General features: G+C 48.8%; 1 protein-coding gene across 2 annotated transcripts in view; it reads left to right on the forward strand.

Annotated features, from left to right (window-relative positions):
* The first annotated feature begins 1,621 nt into the window (after positions 1–1,621).
* LOC144159026 (regucalcin-like) overlaps positions 1,622–19,246 on the forward strand; it is a 23,051-nt gene continuing 5,426 nt past the window's right edge. Inside the window, exons 1-4 of one of the 2 annotated variants that reach the window (XM_077690258.1) lie at positions 1,622–1,774; positions 12,974–13,259; positions 15,404–15,598; positions 17,400–17,612. In XM_077690258.1, the coding sequence (XP_077546384.1) occupies positions 13,103–13,259; positions 15,404–15,598; positions 17,400–17,612 (565 nt within the window). In that variant the 5' untranslated portion in view covers positions 1,622–1,774; positions 12,974–13,102. The remainder of the gene's footprint in view (positions 1,775–12,973; positions 13,260–15,403; positions 15,599–17,399; positions 17,613–19,246) is intronic. The other variant, XM_077690259.1, reaches the window with a different exon arrangement.

The raw sequence follows: 19,246 nt of genomic DNA on the forward strand, positions 1-19,246 counted from the left end.
GCGATCCGGCGTGATGCGTTATACCGAACCTTGAATGTATATACTTGCGGACAGGCTAGTATTGCGCGGCCTAACTGGTGTGTCGCTGGGTCAGTGTAAATGTGGAGCCAGTAGTAAATGCCGACGTCTGATGCCTCGTGCCGAATGGCAGTGAGTTCCGCCAACACGCTTAGTAAGGATCTCGTAGGCGCAGCTCTGGCTTAGAGTTGAAGGGGCCACAAGGACAAAATGCAAGTCTGGTTCAGTAAAAAGTCAGCTTTGTCCCAATAAAAGTGACATCAATTTTGCCGGAAAGTAAAAAAAAAAATAATTATCAAGTAAAAATATAAAGCATGGCAACATTCCGGCAATTTCTCTAGAACGTCGCAGAATGTTGTTTGCGCGAGTGATTGCCGCCAACCTTTAAGAAATTACCATTGAGAAGCATGACTGGGTGATTGTAGTGAAGGATCTAGTTCTGTTTGATCGCATCACTTTAATACTAACGTTCACTTAACACGCTGATAATTTGTTTTTTTTTTTTTGAGGGCTGGCGTCTATTGCGCCATTACTTCTCGTAAAACGTCAGTGTAGCGCTATATTTCAACGTTACTCAACATTTCTGGCGTTTTCTCGGTTAAAAATGTTGGCGCAGCTCGCACTAGTAGTGCAAGGCTGTAGAAGCAGCAGGGCTGGCGGCCCCTCTCCCTTCGTCGGAGACCCGGATGTAGCACCTCACACGGATTTCCGAACTTGCCGCTGAAAGTTCCCCATGACTGGCAGGCCCGGATCGTTTCGTCCGCAGAGACTCTCACATCTCTCCCAAAGTGGACCGCGCTAGCACCCCCTAAAACCGGCGTCAACCGGCTTCGCGAACTCGGCGTCTGTGCTTCCCACTTAAGGCGCGAACGCACGGGAATTGGCGAGGAGAACAGCACGCGAGAGATCCCGCCACGAGCGCTGGACAAGGTGTTCCCGAAGGACGAGCTGGCCGGCTCCGGGATTTCCTCACGAGACGCTCGTCCACGTGCGCTGCATATTTTTCGTGGTATCTTTGGAAGCTTCTCACGTGGCGCACAATCACGTGCGCTCGGTATTCTTTCTTGGCACTTTTTTTTCCGTAACAATCGACGGTGGAATTAAAAGTTAAAAGAGAGTTTCGTGGTCGGATTGTAGCGGAGTGAATTACCAAAGGCTGGTTGTTTGAAATTGTACAAAGTTGTACTTGTCTTCATGACCCCTTTATAAACAGTCTCCTGCGAACAATCGTGGTGGCATCGCGTGTTGGGTCGAATTTCCGCCGTAAACAGACGACTGGTAAACAAGGAAGCGCTGTGTCGCATAGAGGAGCCGCTGTTTCCGTACATAACGGTGTGGAATGTTGGGTCTCTCCGCCCTCTTCCGTACGGCACAATTCGCGGGAGCTTGGTCGTCCTTGGCAGCAACGTTGGCTGTCGTCTGCAGCGCGAGCTACGCAAACGGGGAAGTGTACAGCGATCGAGAAGCAAAACAGCAGAGTAAAATGAAGCGGCAGCAATCGCTTCTCGCAGCCGTCGGCGAATGGGCGTTCGTTCGCGCCCGCAAGTAGAAAAAGAGGGAGGGTGGTGAAAGGAAAAAACTCGCAAGGTCTTCTGTTCGTGGTGCCTGTATAAGCGGTCACGTGATCCGGCGCGTGCCGTAGTCGCCGCCCGCCAGCTTGTGTTTCCAGCTGGATTTCGCGTTGCAGACGACACGTAGCTGCTTTTGTGGTGCCCTTCAAGTCGGTCGTCTGCACGACTTCGGTGAAGCGCAAAAGGTGACGCCCCTTTCCTGCTTGCCCGTTATTGACCGTTACACTTCGGTGAACCCCGGAGTTCATGCTGCTGATCTTACGTGCTTCGTTATGACATAACTAAAAATAATTGCGCAAACAATGGGTCCATCCTTTACTCCGTCCGTGTATCCAATTTTGTTTTGCGCAATTATTTTTGGTTATGGAATACCAACATGCCCAGGATGCTACCCTTATTTTGTTATGACCACTTTATACTGTTAAAGCTACCGGTGACTGATAAAAGAGTATGGTGGGATCACTGGGATGTTATAAGTGTAGTAGTGGCAGTGCCACGTATCACCTCATTTTTATTGTGTTTTGGGGCTCAAGAAAATGTTTCGCAACAGTCATGTCCTCGGCCGATTCATCTCTTGATAACTCTGTAGGGACTGCCGATTTCAAAAGACGATAAGAAGGGAAAAACTCTACCGAGAAGCAGCTAGGGCATAGCAGAAAGGACTGTATATCCTCGAAGCATTGCCAAAATATTTTGTGGCCTTTCAAATTTACCTTATAAGTTTTTTTATAAAATTATGAATGTATGAAACTACATTACATCTCAAATGTAAGTATGCATGTTTATTTAATTTTGCGTTATTCATTAGTACATTTCGGAGAGCAGCGTATATAGTGCGTTATGGGCCCAGAATGGTCTCTGAGAGGTTCTTCAGCCAATAATTTAGGGTTGAGAATTTTCGGATTTTGGGGGGAGCTACAGAAAACTCATATTTTCGGTGGCACCGTTTTTCTGGAACTTCCTGCAGCCTACGAAAAAAACATCCTTTGATCGTGACTTTCATGCACTAATTGCCTTACATTAACACTGTGAGTGGGCATACGCACACTAAAAATGTGTGACGTAATAACCTTATGTAGCCAATATTATTCGTATGCACGCCATACCATGAGTTCGCATCCCATAAGAATGAAGTTTTCTAAAACAGTTGAAACGATACATGACGACAAAATACAAGTTTTCTTGGTTAAAAGGTCTGCATTGACACAAAAATACTGATGCCAGTTTTACCTTGCGCTTCCAATAACTAAGCTAGATAACCAGAAAAAAAACATGAAGTACTGACGATGCGGCAGTCACTTTCTTGCCGGAACCCTTATGACGTCACAGGAACTTAATAGTGCGATTGGTGGCCGCTGATCGAAGCCATCGCAAAGAAACTTGACTTGTCAATTGTTCGGCCCTTTAGTTGCGCTTAGTAGTGTCACTTTAACGCTGTCACGTAGCTAACACCATTATAACTCTGTTTTCATTGCGCCTCCTCGGTAAACCAGTCCTGGATAATCCACGGGCTGTCTGACCTCGCACTGGAGGTTCCGTAAAAATACATGAGAAAATCGAGCGCTGGATCGCGTCCGGGGCAGACCGCGGACTGCCCTGGACTGATTATTGAGGAGGTGCATTATTTTCCTAATACGTAAGTGCTTACGCCGTGTAGCGCGAAATTTGAAAGCTGTGACATTTCTGATCTTAATTTCGTCGGTTGAAAACATTTTCCGGGGCTGAAAGTGAGTTCAGTGAGTTACCAAAGGCTGAGTGCTACAAATTAAACGGAATTGTATTGCATCTTCGTGGCCCCTAGACTGCGCACCCTTGTGGCGGCTTTTATTTGTCACAATGTAAATTATTATAACACCGTTGAGCCAACCGGCGTGAGAGGCTGGCCTCATTGTGGTATAGTGTGCAACTAAAAGCGGTCACAACGCCACAAGTTGAAAAGGGGGGCGTTGCCGTGCCGGCGCATGTCAAGGACGCCATCGCGAATGTTTGTAGCGGCAGCATCCGGCACACGCTCGCGTGAGTTGGGTGCCAGCGATCGCACCGGCGGAACATGTTTCAAGCGGAAAATTAAACTGTGCCATTCCGAGCGCAGAAAAATTCGAAAATCGAAAGACCTTTCGGGAGCTCATAGCGTGCAGTTTGTTAGTGCAGTAATTGGGTTAAAGAAAATCGACTTCTTTTTAGTACGCTTTGAGTTCTGATCCCCTGACGTGATGTATCTTGGCTGAAAGGGTGAATACGTAAACGTCATAGTCGTCTCTCTCTCTCTCTCTCTTGCAAGCACAGCAGTTGTACTTGCTGAATACTCTAGGAATGGCAGTTCTTAGCACACAGAAGTACGTTAGGGTTCCTTTCGAAGACCTAAACTTTAATTGGCGTTTCAATATTTCACTGCAATGCTCAGTAACCAATAGAGATAGAGAAAGAGAGAAGGGGGAGGGAAAAAGAGATATAGACAGAGAGCGAGGGCGAGAGAGAGGAATAGCATATCCGCAGAGAGAGAGAGAGAGAGAGAGAGAGCGTCTTCTGCAACTGCCCCTCGGGCGGTCATGCTGTACCCGTTCTCAGCACATGGTGCATAGGTCCTTTATACGGTAGGGAGTAACATGAAATATACTTTTCAACGCCTAGCCTAACCTAGCCCAACCTAACCCAACCTAAATTAATCGGTCTTAACGTAACGTAAGAATTCCCTAAATCAAGAATTATTTTAAATATTGTCTCATGTGCATCTACGTCGCCGAGGCATAGCTGCTATTTCCCGGGCGGGTATGTGCGATGGAGTGTGTTAAAACACGCCACCGAAGACGACGGCCAAGAAGCGCGGGTGCTGGCTACTTAGCCAACCTCGCTAATTACGACGGCGAGGTATCACAGGATTCTGAACCTTCAAGGCCAGCAGGAATTCGTTTTAATATCATTGGCAGACCTTCACCAACTTAAGTTTCCCTGGAAGCCAGATTAATGTTCTTCACGTAACCTATCCGCTGCCGTGTCGCGCATTTAAAAAGGTATATTCACAGGTCACGCCTGACGCAATATCCTCTACACAGCTACTGCGGTGAAGACGAGTCCGTCGATCATTACCTGATGGCCTGTCGATGGTTTTCTAGATTCAGATTCCAGCTTCTTGAGGTGCCACTTCGCAGCCTGGGGATTGTCTTATCTGTGCCGAGTCTAATTTCACTCGGAGCTGCAGAGACGGCGTTCTGCCGCAGGGATGTGTGCTCTGCCTTTCTGAACTACATGCTAAGTTCTAATCGGTCTCCGCTCCGACTGGCTTCGATTAAGCTGGTAACTTACGTAGTTGGTTTCACTCTTCCCAATTCTCTCTTTTTCTCTATCTTGTATTTTAGATTCAAAAAGATTTTCAACCTCTCTGAATTTTCTGTTTACGGCCGGAGCCTGTAGTTCAATAGGATATTTTTGCCTACGACTGATTTTTTGCCGATACCCTGTTTGGGCAGGCGTCATTCACGAAGGAACATCATCATCGTCATCAGCTCGGGCTTCAGTCGCCCATTAGCCACACCTTCAGTGCTCGCTTTTGCTGCTAGAGAGAGCCAAGCTGGGAGTCTTTGCTACTGGAGTCCTGGAAATAGGACTTCACCCATAACTCTTTCCACATTCCCGTCTTCCTATTTTCAAATAAAGTTTACTCTCTCTCTCTCTCTCACTCGCCAACTGGGCGCATCGCCTAAGTCTCGTGTGGGGCCGACTTGCGTCTCCCTTTGACAGGACGCAACAGTATTCAAGCCGCACAAAGCCAAACAGAGATGGTCAGAAAAATTCGATTTCTGCAAAATACGTAGGTATGAAATAAAAAAAAATCCTTGTCAGCTTAGCCGTTCGCCGTTATGTACTTACATTACTTGGAAGGTTATGTACTTACATTACTTACTATTTGGTCGAAAAGTCCCATTAACACAACTAACTGGGTGCCGTAAGTCGGCGCTTTCCTTTCTTTTAATCGTTTATCTGCATCCATTCCTTTGTGTCACACGCACGCACGCGCGCACAGTGTATTTTGAGGAACAAGACGGTCAGTCAGTGAACATCTCAAGCCGCCAACGGCACAGGGTGATAAGATGAAGTGCCGAACTCGATAAAAGCTTCGGTGCGTTACGAAGACGAAGGTGAAGTGTTGGTTCGTTCAGAGCACGAGCGATAAAGCATATGCTTCGCGATATAGCTTTGATTCCGTTTGGCTTCGAGTGAAGTCGATTCGTGCAATGCGGAGGGCCTCCGTTGAAGATAGAAAACGGCCGAGAGGAAGCGATAAGCACCGGAAATGCACTACACTTAGCGCAAGTTTAAAGTGGAGCTGGTAGAAGTACGTGTTATCACTCGGCAAGGGACTTGCGCCATTACCGTACGAACGAAACGCACTCATGCCTTTCTTGCGATTTGAGTTGCTCGGTTGTAGACATCCTGCGTACGTCCTTGTGAATTCTGCAGCGATTCCTGTCTCTATCGCTGCGCGCGCGTGACGAGAATTGTGGTGATCAGTCGTTTCCTCAAGGAAAGAATGCCGATGTGTTATTCTACCCTGCATCGACCGTGACATACTCCGTCTTGAAGCGAAATTGATCATGTTGCTGCACGCAGGCTGAAGGAACTCTATGGGAGTCGGTGCAATGGGCCCTATTGCACGAACAGAACGAACTCTCACTCACGCGCACAAAAAACGCGGTAACTTCAAGAGAGAGAGAGAGAGGACTTGATTTGAAGCTTTAGGGAGGCGCAGGAAATCAAAAAAGGGCATGATTTATACCCCTGTCACAGCAAAGATCTAATGTCATTTAGAGCAAGTGTCATTTGCTCTAAATGTCATTAATTCGGCGCTACACGAGAATACCGAATGACATTTGAGGTGAATGACATTGAGCGGCTAACTGAGGTTCGGGAGCTCATTCAGCAGCCAAATCAGTAGCCTCGACAGCAGTGGCGCGTCATTAGAGAAGATAGTTCTGTAATAAACCAAGGAATAAGGTTTCTAAGAACTGTTAGTAATCCTATATTTTTCCCTTCATGTCATTTTACAAAGAAAGAAAGAGAAACAAGTGCTAAGAAAAAAGTAAATCTCGTCCGCAATGCGCGGTCTACCCTAATAAGGATTTTTAGCGGGCTTGTCTCGTCTTATGATGTCTATCTGATGCCAGCTAAACCGGTAATTTTCTTATTTTTATTTTTTTAAATATCAATTTGTTATGTTTTAAAAAATACATGCATGAAAACATTCTAGAAGCACTCAAAAAATAATTTTGCGGTTTTGCGAGCTCGCTAATCGTCACCGCTATCACTATCAAATGCCATTTGTTTCGCCGTGTAGACCCGCCCGAACAAACCGAATGTCATTAACAGCTGATGTCATTCACTTTGAATGCCATTAGATTTGCCGTGGGACAGCGGTATTACACGCACAAAGGTACTCCAACTGTCTGCGTATTTTCGTCCATCTGGGACCACCAAGAGTGCGCAATCAACCCCGCCTTGGTGCAACCCAATTTTAAAACTTCGCGCGTAACATAGTGAGCCCTTTTAGCAGAAATTTCAAAAGTGTAACACACTTGTTTGGGCGGGAGATCGAATGCAGGTACTGGAGGTTCCGATGCGGTAATCATAACCACTGTATGGGAGTGCAAGGACACAAGTTTCGGGCAGTCCGGCCCCCATTAAACTCGGGTTGTTGTTGGCATACGCCTAAATCAAAGACAGACTTTGAAAAGACAGGTAAAACATGCCCTCTGTGAAGAACCAATAGAGTTTACTCGCCATGTCATATGTGTTGTTCTTGTATGTTCTGCCTAATGTTGGTTGGAACGAACCGTGTACTGGCCGGGCCCTCGCTATGCCCGTTTTCACGTACCCCTCAGTTTTGGCTACCTCCGTGCCCATTCGCGCATACCCCTACTATAGTACTAACGTCGAAGACACCACAGTTCCGGCTACCCCCGTTGACGCTGCAGGAGAAAGCGTACAATGGGTGGACTTTACGTATGAAAGCAAAGGGCAAATAAAGAGAACGCAAGGCAGAGGTGTGGCTTTATTACTTGCAGTAACGCTACCAGCAGCCCCAGAGCGGAATTCCGTGCTTTGTCTATTTCATGCTCATTTTGAAAGGTCCACTTCGGGCGAGCTCTGATTGGCTGAGAGCGGATTGCACCCATATGACTCAACGATCCACCACAGTTAGCGCAAGCCATATCACACACAGGGGATGACAGACGAGGAATATTTTTGAGGCTAAACTGTGGTGGGTCATGGAATACCTTTAGTTCGGACACATACGTTATTGGTCATGTGACTCAAGACAGGCGAGGCGCTGCATTGGCTTCTGAACAAAGTTCAGGTTACAGGCCTCGGGAGTGAAACTTCAAACGAACGCGAAACCGCCATTTTTGAAACGGGAATAACTCAGTGTGACGCCCCAGAACAAGTTACAGGCCTCTTAAGATCTATAGGACAGTTGGAAGTTGGGCGAGTTGGTACGTGTTCATACTTAATCACAGCGCGAAGGACGGGACAGACATAAATATAAAGGGCTATAATATAAAATAAAAGCCCAACCCGTACCACATACGTATCACGGGTGACGCCAATTAAAAATAAACAAACTGGACCGAGGTCAACTAGAGTTTTGAAGAGAAGGAAATACCCACCGAAGTGGAAAATAAAAGGGGAAAATGCTACACAGCGACACCACAGCCAGGAGAGCGGGCCCGGGGAGACTCCCCTGATCTCCCCTGGGACGGTAGCAGGAAAGGTTGGGATGAGGGATGCGGATGGTGGTAATAAGGAATGGGTTATGGGAAAGTGGGTGGGAATGGGGACAGCGAGGTTTTTGTTCTAATCCTTAGATGTCTGACTCCTAAAATAGGCCTGAAAACTCAGGATGGGCGTCAGGCGGTTCCAATTGGAATTCAGCGGACCCCACTATAGGTTCCAACCATCTGAGCTCCCACAGCGAAGAACAGGGACAACCTGCGACGGAGTGACGACACCTAATCTCTGGACCCCTTTCACAACCAGCCCCCCGGCTAACACCCACCAGGTCCCCCGAGTACTCAAAAGACACCTGCCCAGCCTACATAGGTACTAATCCCCCTCGTCTCAACGGTTTCGGATACTGGTAAAGCTAACTGTCCGACAGACGGGGTAAACTGTACCCTGCACGCATCCGTCGATCCTATGTGCACCTGAATCACCTATCTCCATAGGAAGGCCTATGTGACTTATAGGGTTTCGGTGGACCTCTTATGTGCTCCTATGCCAACCACTCACCCACCAGGGAACCCTCCCCATACGGGCAGCAGTCATCAGGTGGAAGGAGTAATCCTTATAGAGTACGACCAGCCCTACTCCCGATACTGAGGACGAGAAGCTTCCCTAAGAAGTGAGCCAATCCCTCTTTCCTCGGTCCTAGCAAGTGCATGCCTCCTAGACTGGTCGCTACTAGAGGCCAGAGACATTGGCCATCATGAGCACCTATCGAAGGCCCTGGATCCTGTTGTCCAGGAACCTTCGTGTCGGCAGCGAGCAGTCGTGCCCGCGTGGGGTGACTGCGGCGGACCCTTAATAAGAGATCCTTTTTCACCGCTTTTAAGCCAAGTTCTCACAGCCAACCTCGGTAGCCACCCAGGCTGTCCGGGCCTGCCTCCGCGTCCAGCATCGGCTCTGGGGCAAGGAACTGGCCCATACAGTTCCAGGGAGTCGCTGCCACTCCCTTGGGGTTTTGCATCCCCGGGTGGGACCTGGCACCCACCCACCGCTGCCGTTGGCAACTGACCAAAGCTAGGCAGCCGAAACCGCCTTTGCCCAGCCAGCTGGCAGGGGGGACCACGAGCAGGTGGCAGTCGGATTTTTCCCCCCGGACGGGACAGACAGAAAGATTAACCACTGGACAAGCGCTGACTCTCAACTAAATTTATTGAAAACCCGCAACAAACATTTATACTGAAGGCAAACAACGCCGCACGTGTCAAAGAGCATACAAAAACCAAAGAAAACCAGATAAAAGTGCAAACGGGAACATGGCCTATTTGTCGTTATTCATGAACTGGACCTCTTTATCAGTAAGCACCACTGAAGGGTGGCTCACACACTTATCGCCCCTCTTGCTAATGTGATAGGCTTCAACTATCTCACGGTGTAGCTGCTTCGGGTGCTTGGTAAGAATATCAGTTTCGTGAAACACCGGTTCGCAGCCGCACGTGTGGCAGTGTGAGGGCAAAGGCGGTCGCGGACGTTTGTTAAAGGAGAGCGCATGCTCTCGCAATCTAACATTAGCACACCTACCCGTCTGCCCTATGTATGATGCGCCGCACCTGAGTGGGACTCGGTACATGACACTGGTTTGGCAGTCCACATACCTGTGCTCATGGTTTGTGCCACACTCTGATTTTGGGGCCCTTTCTTCCAACGAAGCCTTTCTTTGTAGGGCAGCGCACAATCCCTCCAATTTACGTGGGGCGGAAAAAACCACCGTGACACCATACCGACTGGCAACGTTCTTCAAACCATGCGACGTACGGTTTGAATGGTCTGCGCGTCATGGTGTCGGACAAGGAGGGATACTTTGTAGTTCTTCCTGAAGGCATGTTCGCAGAAAAAAATGCCAAAGCTATGGACAAGAATTATGTGCAATTGCAAGCAAACCCGTCAAAAGTGAAGGAGAGGGCGTTGGCCCTCCTAGACGAGCTTAGCTTGGAACGCTTGGTATCTGGTGTTAAGTCCGCTAAGAAAGGTCACCTCGACGTCTTATTTTCGGCAAAAACCCATAAACTAGACCTTCCCTTCAGGGCTACTGTTTCTGAACGAGGCTCTTGGCAGCGGGTAGTGTCGGGGTACCTACAACGGAACCTGTCTAGCCTAACCATTATTGACCCATTTCGGGTTCCTAATTCAGGTGGAATTGTGGAATTCTTGAAGCTAGACAATCCAAGGGACTGCCGAGCCCTCAGTGTTGACGTAGAAGACCTTTTTTATTCCCTGCCACGTGTCGAGCTAATGAAAAGCGTGAAGATGTGCATTGTCGAAGACAATGATGAACAGATCTTCATAAGCCGTTGTGGAATTTCCGAGCAGCCCTGCGCTACGGTCCGTGGCACCAACTAGTGACAGAAATTCGGGAATTATTTCAGCAGGCTGTCATAAAGGGCCATAATATTGTATTTCAGTGGCTGCCAAGTCACTGTGGAATCACCGGCAATGTCTCGGCTGATGCAGCTGCCCGGACAGGCCATGACAGTGAAAGGACCATCTTGCTTCCGCTTGCAAGGACTGATGCCGCTAGGCTGCTTCGTCAGTTCGCGCGGAGGACCTCCATTACTCAATGGAATACACCGGACTTTGTGCACCCGTGCCTCCACAACCAGGACCCTCTACTCCAGCGGCGTCTTCCGTGTGGGCTGACTCGATCCCAGTCTACTTTACTTTGTAGGCTGGGTTGGGAGTGGCCTTCACGAAAGCCTACTCCTTCCTCATCGGGATGGCCAGTAGTGCCCACTGCGACGCCTGCGAGGTTGAAGAGACAATCGACCATGTGCTTTGTTGTTGCCCCGAGTATTCATCGGAAAGACGCGTTTTGGTAGCCGAACCCAGAAGATTGGACAATCAACAGTTCCTAGGACAAAGACCCAAAGGACAAAGAGACTATCCTAGGACAAAGACCTCTACAATCGACTTCGCAGAAGGCAACAAAAGCCCTTTTGCGTTTTATGAAGGACACAGGTTTAGCTGAGAGACTCTAGTGCCCACGAAGGGACTGAAGTGTGTGCGCGACCCCGCTCCTATCCCCCCTTTTTCGCCTGCCATCTCTTTTATCCCCTGAACACCCCTTCCCCAGTGCCGAGTAGCAATCCGGGCTCTAAGCCTGGATAACCTCTCGGCCTTTCCTTTCGCTTTTCTCCTCCTCCTCCTCCTCTGTTGAGTCCTTTTTAAAACTTCTAACTTTCTACCTGCACTCTACCTTTGTAGACTGGGGAGGGTCGTTGTTTGTGCAAATATCAGGTGTTTGTATTGGATCGTGTGTTGCGCCAGTACTCAGCGATATTTTTCTTAGCAGGGTTGACCGTGCCATTGAGCGAAACTTGTGTGGTATGGCAAGTAACATTTTTACATATGTGGATGATTACCTTGCCTTTGTGAACTCTGCTGATTTACCCCGCATGGCCATAGATCTCTTGAAAGTGTTCCGAGAAAGTGGTTTCGGGTTGAAGTTTACTGTTGAGCTTCCACAACAGCAAGAGCTGCAGTTCCTTGACCTCCGTTTAAGATTTGAGGTAGGCCATGTCTGTTGGGTGTACTTGCCTCGCTCTGAGAAACCCCTCCTAAGTTATGACTCAGGTCATTCTAAATTAGTGAAAAATGGAGTGTGTTTTTCTGTGTTGCGCTCAGCCTTAACCCACTCCTGCCACCATACAGTGAAGGAGAGCTTCGAAGGTCAGTTAAAGAGGCTAGAGGCGGCAGGTTACCCTAGGGCAGCGCTCTGGAGTTGTGGGAACAAGTTGATCAGGCATGTCAAGTCTCGCGGGTACCCTGATAAGGAAAGGAAAAAACCGGATAGAAGTAAATTGGCCGTGATTCCCTATGTGCACCGTACGTCGCATGGTTTGAAGAACGTTGCCAGTCGGTATGACGTCACGGTGGTTTTTTCCGCCCCACGTAAATTGGAGGGATTGTGCGCTGCCGTACAAAGAAAGGCTTCGTTTGAAGAAAGGGCCCCAAAATCAGGGTGTGGCACAAACCATGAGCACAGGTATGTGGACTGCCAAACCAGTGTCGTGTACCGAGCCCCTCTCAGGTGCGGCGCATCATACATAGGGCAGACGGGTAGGTGTGCCAATGTTAGATTGCGAGAGCATGCGCTCTCCTTTAACAAACGTCCGCGACCGCCTTTGCCCTCACACTGCCACACGTGCGGCTGCGAACCGGTGTTTCACGAAACTGATATTCTTACCAAGCACCCGAAGCAGCTACACCGTGAGATAGTTGAAGCCTATCACATTAGCAAGAGGGGCGATAAGTGTGTGAGCCACCCTTCAGTGGTGCTTACTGATAAAGAGGTCCAGTTCATGGATAACGACAAATAAGCCATGTTCCCGTTCGCACTTTTATCTGGTTTTCTTTGGTTTTTGTATGCTCTTTGACACGCGCGGCGTTGTTTGCCTTCAGTATAAATGTTTGTTGCGGGTTTTCAATAAATTTAGTTGAGAGTCAGCGCTTGTCCAGTGGTTAATCTTTCTGTCTGTCCCGTCCTTCGCGCTGTGATTAAGTATGAACTCTTAAGATCTCTCACTTACTTAAACATGAATGTAGCGCAGCCCAGTGTATCACTCGCACGTGTCGCCGGGGGCTTATCGCGCTTCGATATCTCGTTCCAGGCGCAGGTTCTCGGCGGAGCGTTGAGTGACCCTCTCACGGCGCGTAGCTTCGGGCACGGCTTCCAGTCACTCTAGCGTGAGCTGCCATCGGGGCCGCAAGTCGGACGTCAGCGCAAGCGAGCCGCCACGATGAAGGTCGAAGTCGCCAGCAAGAGGAAGAACATCCTTGGCGAAGGCCCCCACTGGGACGAGCGAAGCTCCACACTCATCTTCGACGATGCCCACGGCCATGAGATCGTGCGCTACGACCCAGAGTCCAGGACGGAGACGGAGGTCATCAAGCTCGGTGAGCAGCTGTTGGCGCTTTTTTTTTCTCTCTCTCTTGCCTGTATCGGCTAGCCGCAGAGTCATCTTTAGACGTCGTTATTACCGCAAAGTGTGTGGAGCAACCCCAAAATCAAGCGTCACCAGCCGAAGCTAGTCGCCAGGGGCCGAACTTTCCACGCTAAATGTGGGGAACCAGGCGTTGTAATAGGCGCGGCCGTAGCAGGGAAATGGCGACGCGCGGCGCTGCTATTTCGGGGGAACGCCGGTGGCTAGAATGCCGTGCATATTTCCCGTTTGCAGTGCTGCGTGGATTGCGTATCTCAAAGTGCGCCTTCTAATGCAAAAATTAATTGAAGATCCATGGGTGTATTTTAACAATGCGTGAGCATCTCTCCCTCGCAAGAACAAAGAGACAACGAAGATAAAATACAGGTTGCCGTTCATTAAAAAAGTTATAAAACAATGATACTGAATTTGTAGCAAACTTCAAATGAGTAATCGAGTTAACAAAGAAAGCACATGAAACTGTGCCGAATTTAGGGAGCCGCGCGGCACATTTATAACCATTCCGGCCATCTATCCACGAAGAAATTTCGCATTATCACGGTTTCCTGTGTTGCTGTACGAGCGTGAAATCGTCCGTTTTCACCTAACAATACGGCAACCAACATCCTTACCCTGATAAGAAACCTACAAATAGAAGGCTCCAAAGTTCGAATTGTTTCAACTCCAGGACACACTACAGGCGCCGAAGGCAACCGTAAAGCACACGACGCTACCAGGGAGAGGCTACAATCACCTCCCGCGGTGCCCGCCACGCCCGTCCCCCCTCTCCAAGCAGACTGGCAACTCCAGTTTCGCCACCTCAAAAAGGAAAGCTGCAAGCGCTTACAGGCAGAAACTTCTGTTGGCAACCTTGCCCCCTCTCAAGCACTTTTCGCGTCCGGGGGAAGTATTCACCAATAAAGTGTATGCAAATGCAGCGTACACCCCCCCACATTATTTATAAATGGCCAGCTCCAGCAGGATCCGAATTGCGCCGGTGCCCCCACTCTAGTCGAGAAGGCACACCAAATCTTTACCACTTAATTTGGCTTTGTCCATAATTCGACCGTAATAGTGACCAGCTTTTAACTCTAGGTCCCGCCCCTGCGACTGAACAGGAACATGTTAGTCGGGCCCGCGACGATCCCACTACACAAGAAGCAATCACCGAGTACGCCCTTGAAAACGGACTCTACAAATTGGTGTAACGGCCTGGTCCACTTCCCCGTTCTGTCTACAATGTGAACTCTCAGCAGCGTGCACTGTTTTCAGTGTGAACCGCATTGTCTACAGTGTGAACTGTACATTTAAGCGTGAGCTGTGCATTTTGGTGCCACTGACTGACTTTTTTGTGTTCATTTTGTGATTAGGACCCCAAGACTGAAACCGTGTTCATTGTGCGAGTTGTGACCTTCCCCTTTTCACCTCATCCTTGCTCCCCCAGGACCCCATGGCCTCTAGTCTAATAAAGGGTTTCACTCACTCATTCCACCCTCTTTCTGGCGACTTACCTATGACGTCATAGAATCTTATTGGTGCGATTAGCGCCGCTTATGCCTAAGCTATCTAAACGATATATCTCAACGATATATCTCAAGGTTGGGTTTTGGAGAGAGAGAGAGAGAGAGAGAGAGAGAGAGAGAGAGAGAGAGAGAGAGAGAGAGAGAGAGAGAGAGAGAGAGAGAGAGAGAGAGAGAGAGAGAGAGAGAGAGAGAGAGAGAGAGAGAGAGAGAGAGAGAGAGAAACTCTTGATCAGTCGAGAAAGCCAAGATGTTTGGAGGAATTTCGACACTGACACGCTGCTCGGCGGTGAAAAGGGGAAGGGAGTGCAAAATAACGGAGAAGAAACAACAACAACAACAAAAAATAAACATAATTCGGTTTGTGTGAGAACTTCGATGAAGCAGCGTGAAGACTCTGCCATTCTAAATTTAAATCCTTTCAGTGTAGCCAATATCGTTTAGGTAATCACACAACGCCGCCAGCGCTTTCCCGTGAGCTGATGAGGAGGGACATGGGCTCGGAGCCGGTCGATTAAGAAATCATGCAAGGTATCTGTCCCGAACATATGCTTACGTATCGATATATGCCACCCGCAATACTCGGATGCATGCGCAGACGACGAGATCGGCAACCTGATCCCGTACGCCGAGGACAACCGGAAGCTGGTGGTGTGCATGGGAAACGGCGTCTACCGGATGGACCTGGACACTCAGCAGAAGACGCTGCTGGCCGAGATGCTGGACAAGGAGTCGCCCGTGCCCACTCGCATCAACGACGGCAAGTGCGACGCCCTGGGGCGCCTCTGGGCTGGTGAGTGAGAAACCGTGCACTCAGTGGTAAAAACTTCGAATGATTGATTGATTGTAGACAAGGTCATCTATTTTACCCCCCTCCCCGCACCACTAAAGCCTGTTCTACATGGGGCGAATTTCGCTTGCGAATTCGCAGCTGAGGCGCCGCTCGTGAACCAAAACGATCTATTCTCGTTGCTGTGGCGAATTTCCAAATGTTTGGAAGAGTCGAGCTTATCTTGTGAACACCGCTTATCATTTGGCAATATGTCGCAGCAGTGAAAACAGGAAAATAAATTGTTTTGCCGCACGGGCGGCGCCGCAACTGCGAAATCGCAGGCGAAATTCGCCCCGTGTAGAACGGGCTTAAGTCTTAACTCGGGGCCTAGAGCCCCGATCGACGTCACTCCTGCTCTGCGCCTCCTGATCCAAGGGCCTAAGTTCGAATCCACCACTTTCATGTGTCATTTAATTTTAGTTTTTATTGTTTCGGTCATTGCTTAAAATTAGGTTATTGTTCAGTTTGAAGAGCTTCACATGATTGTTTCGGTTTGTTAGATCAGGTTACGTTGGTCACGTTAGGCTGTAAGGTCAGCTTCAGGAAGGCCAATGTTTCTAAACTGATCCATCTTGGGAAGATTCAAGTAGTGCCATACCCGAGCTTAGGTGAGATAATCCAGGCGAAAGTCACTTTACTGGAATGCTTATAGTGACGTCGGATGGCACGACACAGCGAATTTTTATAAGCTGCAACGGCAGGACGAATGGCTTTCTGCAGGCGAGTTAGTCAGGCCGACATTACTCGTGATTCCGCATAGCCTCCTTGTGAGATTTTGCAAACCTCTTATTGAACATTTTATTAACTGGTTTTACAGCCCGCGTTTATGTTCGAAAAATGGTGGGACGTAATAACAAAAAGTGCCGAAACTTGTGAAAAAATGGCTTCGGCTTCAGTTAGAGGTAAGCATCGCTGGGGTTGGCCATCAGCTTCGTTTTGCCAAGGCAGCTCGTTCAATGCCGCCTAGGGCGCGGCCATTTTTCTGAAAGAGGCGAAAGACGAATCTACCCATGTGGGAAGATTTCGGCGCACGTTGAAGATCCTTAGATGGTCCAAGTTAATCTGTAGACCTGCAACTACGGTGTTTACCTTAGCCCGTAAAGATTTGGCGCGTTAAACTGCAAAATACGACATACAGCGAGGTTCAACGTCATATTTTTCTTCTGTGACGTCACAAAAGTACCCAAAGAATGCTCGTACTTTGAAAAACGCGCGCATTACAAAAATGTAGAGCCCTTGCACTATTGTGGAGATGAAAGACCAAGGAAGCTATGTCGGGGGAGAACTATATTGAGTTATGTATGGTGGCTTACTACATTCTTCGAATAAATACGCACACGCATAACTTCCTTTGAATTATTCCTGAAGTGATTGTCATGCAGTTTGTTTCGGGATAGTTTTGATAAAACAAGTTACAGCAGTTTTCTGTATCCATACTCCCTTCGTAGATGGCCATCTATTGACAACAGGCCGTAATTATGCAACGTTTACAACTTCGCCGCGAAATAATTTTTACAAGTAAACGAAACTCGGAGTAATGATGGTCGTCTTAGCGGCCAATTTCAGCATGGCTTTTTTCTCAGATACTTCTGCATTACATAGAGAAATACAGATCGTTTCACACTAGCTCTGGAGCGAGCGCACGCGATTCTTTGTCGACGCCACCCGATAGAGGCACGCAATTTTGGCCGGACTTTAGTGCAAGACAGCTTCGCTGTAAATATATCCCTAATGATGATGTACTTGTGGCGCGTTCTTGCAGGTACTATGCCCGTTAAGGTCGACCTGGAAGGCATGATCCAGGGAAAGAACAACTTCTGGTCCTACTCCAAGGGACAGCTGAAGCACAAGCTCGACAAGGTGTCCCTGTCCAACGGGATCACTTGGACGGCTGACAACAAGACCATGTTCTACAACGACTCTGTGCCGGGAAAGATGTACGCCTTCGACTTCGACCTCGCCTCCGGAGAGACCAGTGAGCCCATCTTCATTACGGCGATGCCTTAGCTGTCTCATAAAACGTGAAAAGTAACCGTTGTCCTAAACGTCGGTGTCGTCGTTGTCGACGTGAACGCGAATGGTACTAAAACGGCTGCCGCAGTTAAGAAAAATTACACCCATCTTCCCGCGAGTGAACCCTGGTGTGATGCGACGCATCGGGGGGTTCAGTTGGTGTTTCCGTTGGGTTGATTCTCTAAATCGGGTGAAACGTGTTGTGACGCGAAGTCGAACGAGAGCGAGCGCTGACTGAACCGCCGCAGCGCGCTACCCGCTTTATATTCACAGCGCCTGAAGGAGAGGAGACAGCGGAGGCGAGTCGCGCATGCGCGCAGTTGCGCGACGGGAGCGGAGCGAAGCGAGCGAAGCGCGCGCACGCAGCTATTGTTTATGATAATGAGACGGAGTGAGAGTGTTGCGCACAGCTGTCGGAGAGAAGAGAGGAGGGGAGTCGCGCATGCGCAGGTGGCGTGCGGACGCCGCCGACGCCGACGCAGGAGGGACATGCCTGAGAGCAAGAGATGCGTCGTATCTAAAAAATTAATTTGGTTGGTGTGGGATTTGAACACCGGTCGTGAGAGCAGCAGGGAAGTGCTCTAAAATAAAGACAAAGAAAACCACTACACCAACCCGGCGCCCTGGCCGAATGGTACAAGAATTAGCCTGATGGGGGTGCCGTGACAGGCGCACGTGGCAGCACGTGCGCAGAATGGGTGGACGCGGAGGAGAGCGCTGCCTCTGGGGTAGCTGAAGTGCGAAGTGCGGTCAATCTTCCTGTAGCACTAATTCGCGCCAGAAAGCCAAATAAAAAGAGACGCACGCACGATGTAGTGCTACAGAAGTTTTTGATCATTGCTAGACTTTTGCCTCAAACACGACGTAGCACTACATAAGTCTCTGATCATTGCTAGGATTCCGCCTTAAACTCCGTAAGCAGACCTAACTGCCAGATGAATTTTTCCGTAATCAAGTCCTCACGCAAATGGTTGGGTAATTCGCTAAGGAAAGCGTGTACAAAACACAGGCAGCACTCATTACTGATGTCTGCCTTTAAGTTCGAAGCATTCTTTGGCTGTTGAAAACCATTACCCCGCAGGAGCCCATAGTTTCGGATTCCCGTTGCCTTCATGGAACTAAATCCTGGTATAGTGTGTGCGCGCGTGTGTGTTTACGGCTTTACGCGTATTTCGTGCGAGCGAATCTCCGTGCAGATTTTTGCGCCTAATTTACAGCTTCGTGCCATTCGTTTGTTCAGCCCATCGCATCACACCCCGGCCTGGTGCAGTTTTCAAACATTCGCGCCTTTATATGCGCCATACGCGTTGGTAGAGCTATGGTTATTAGTTAAAGTCAAATGGGTCTTTAAAGGCCGAAACCACGATGCAGATAATGTTTCGCATTAAAAAAAACTAGGAAAGATGTGCTTGTTTTTTTAGGCGCATAAGTGTGCGTCAAATCACTTAACAAAAGCTGCTTCCGTAATTTCTTGCTGCCAAGGTGTTTAGAACACACCTCTTGAGCATATTCCAGCTTCTGGGCCCTTCCCCTGTTTCTTCGTTCATATATTGGCTCATCACCGGGCTTTGCGGAAAGTGCAACCAATTCAGCTCA

This window comes from Haemaphysalis longicornis, unplaced genomic scaffold (genome assembly GCF_048455015.1).
Source record: "Haemaphysalis longicornis isolate Haplotype H1 unplaced genomic scaffold, Haemaphysalis longicornis Haplotype H1 scaffold_10, whole genome shotgun sequence".
Lineage (NCBI taxonomy): Eukaryota > Metazoa > Arthropoda > Arachnida > Ixodida > Ixodidae > Haemaphysalis > Haemaphysalis longicornis.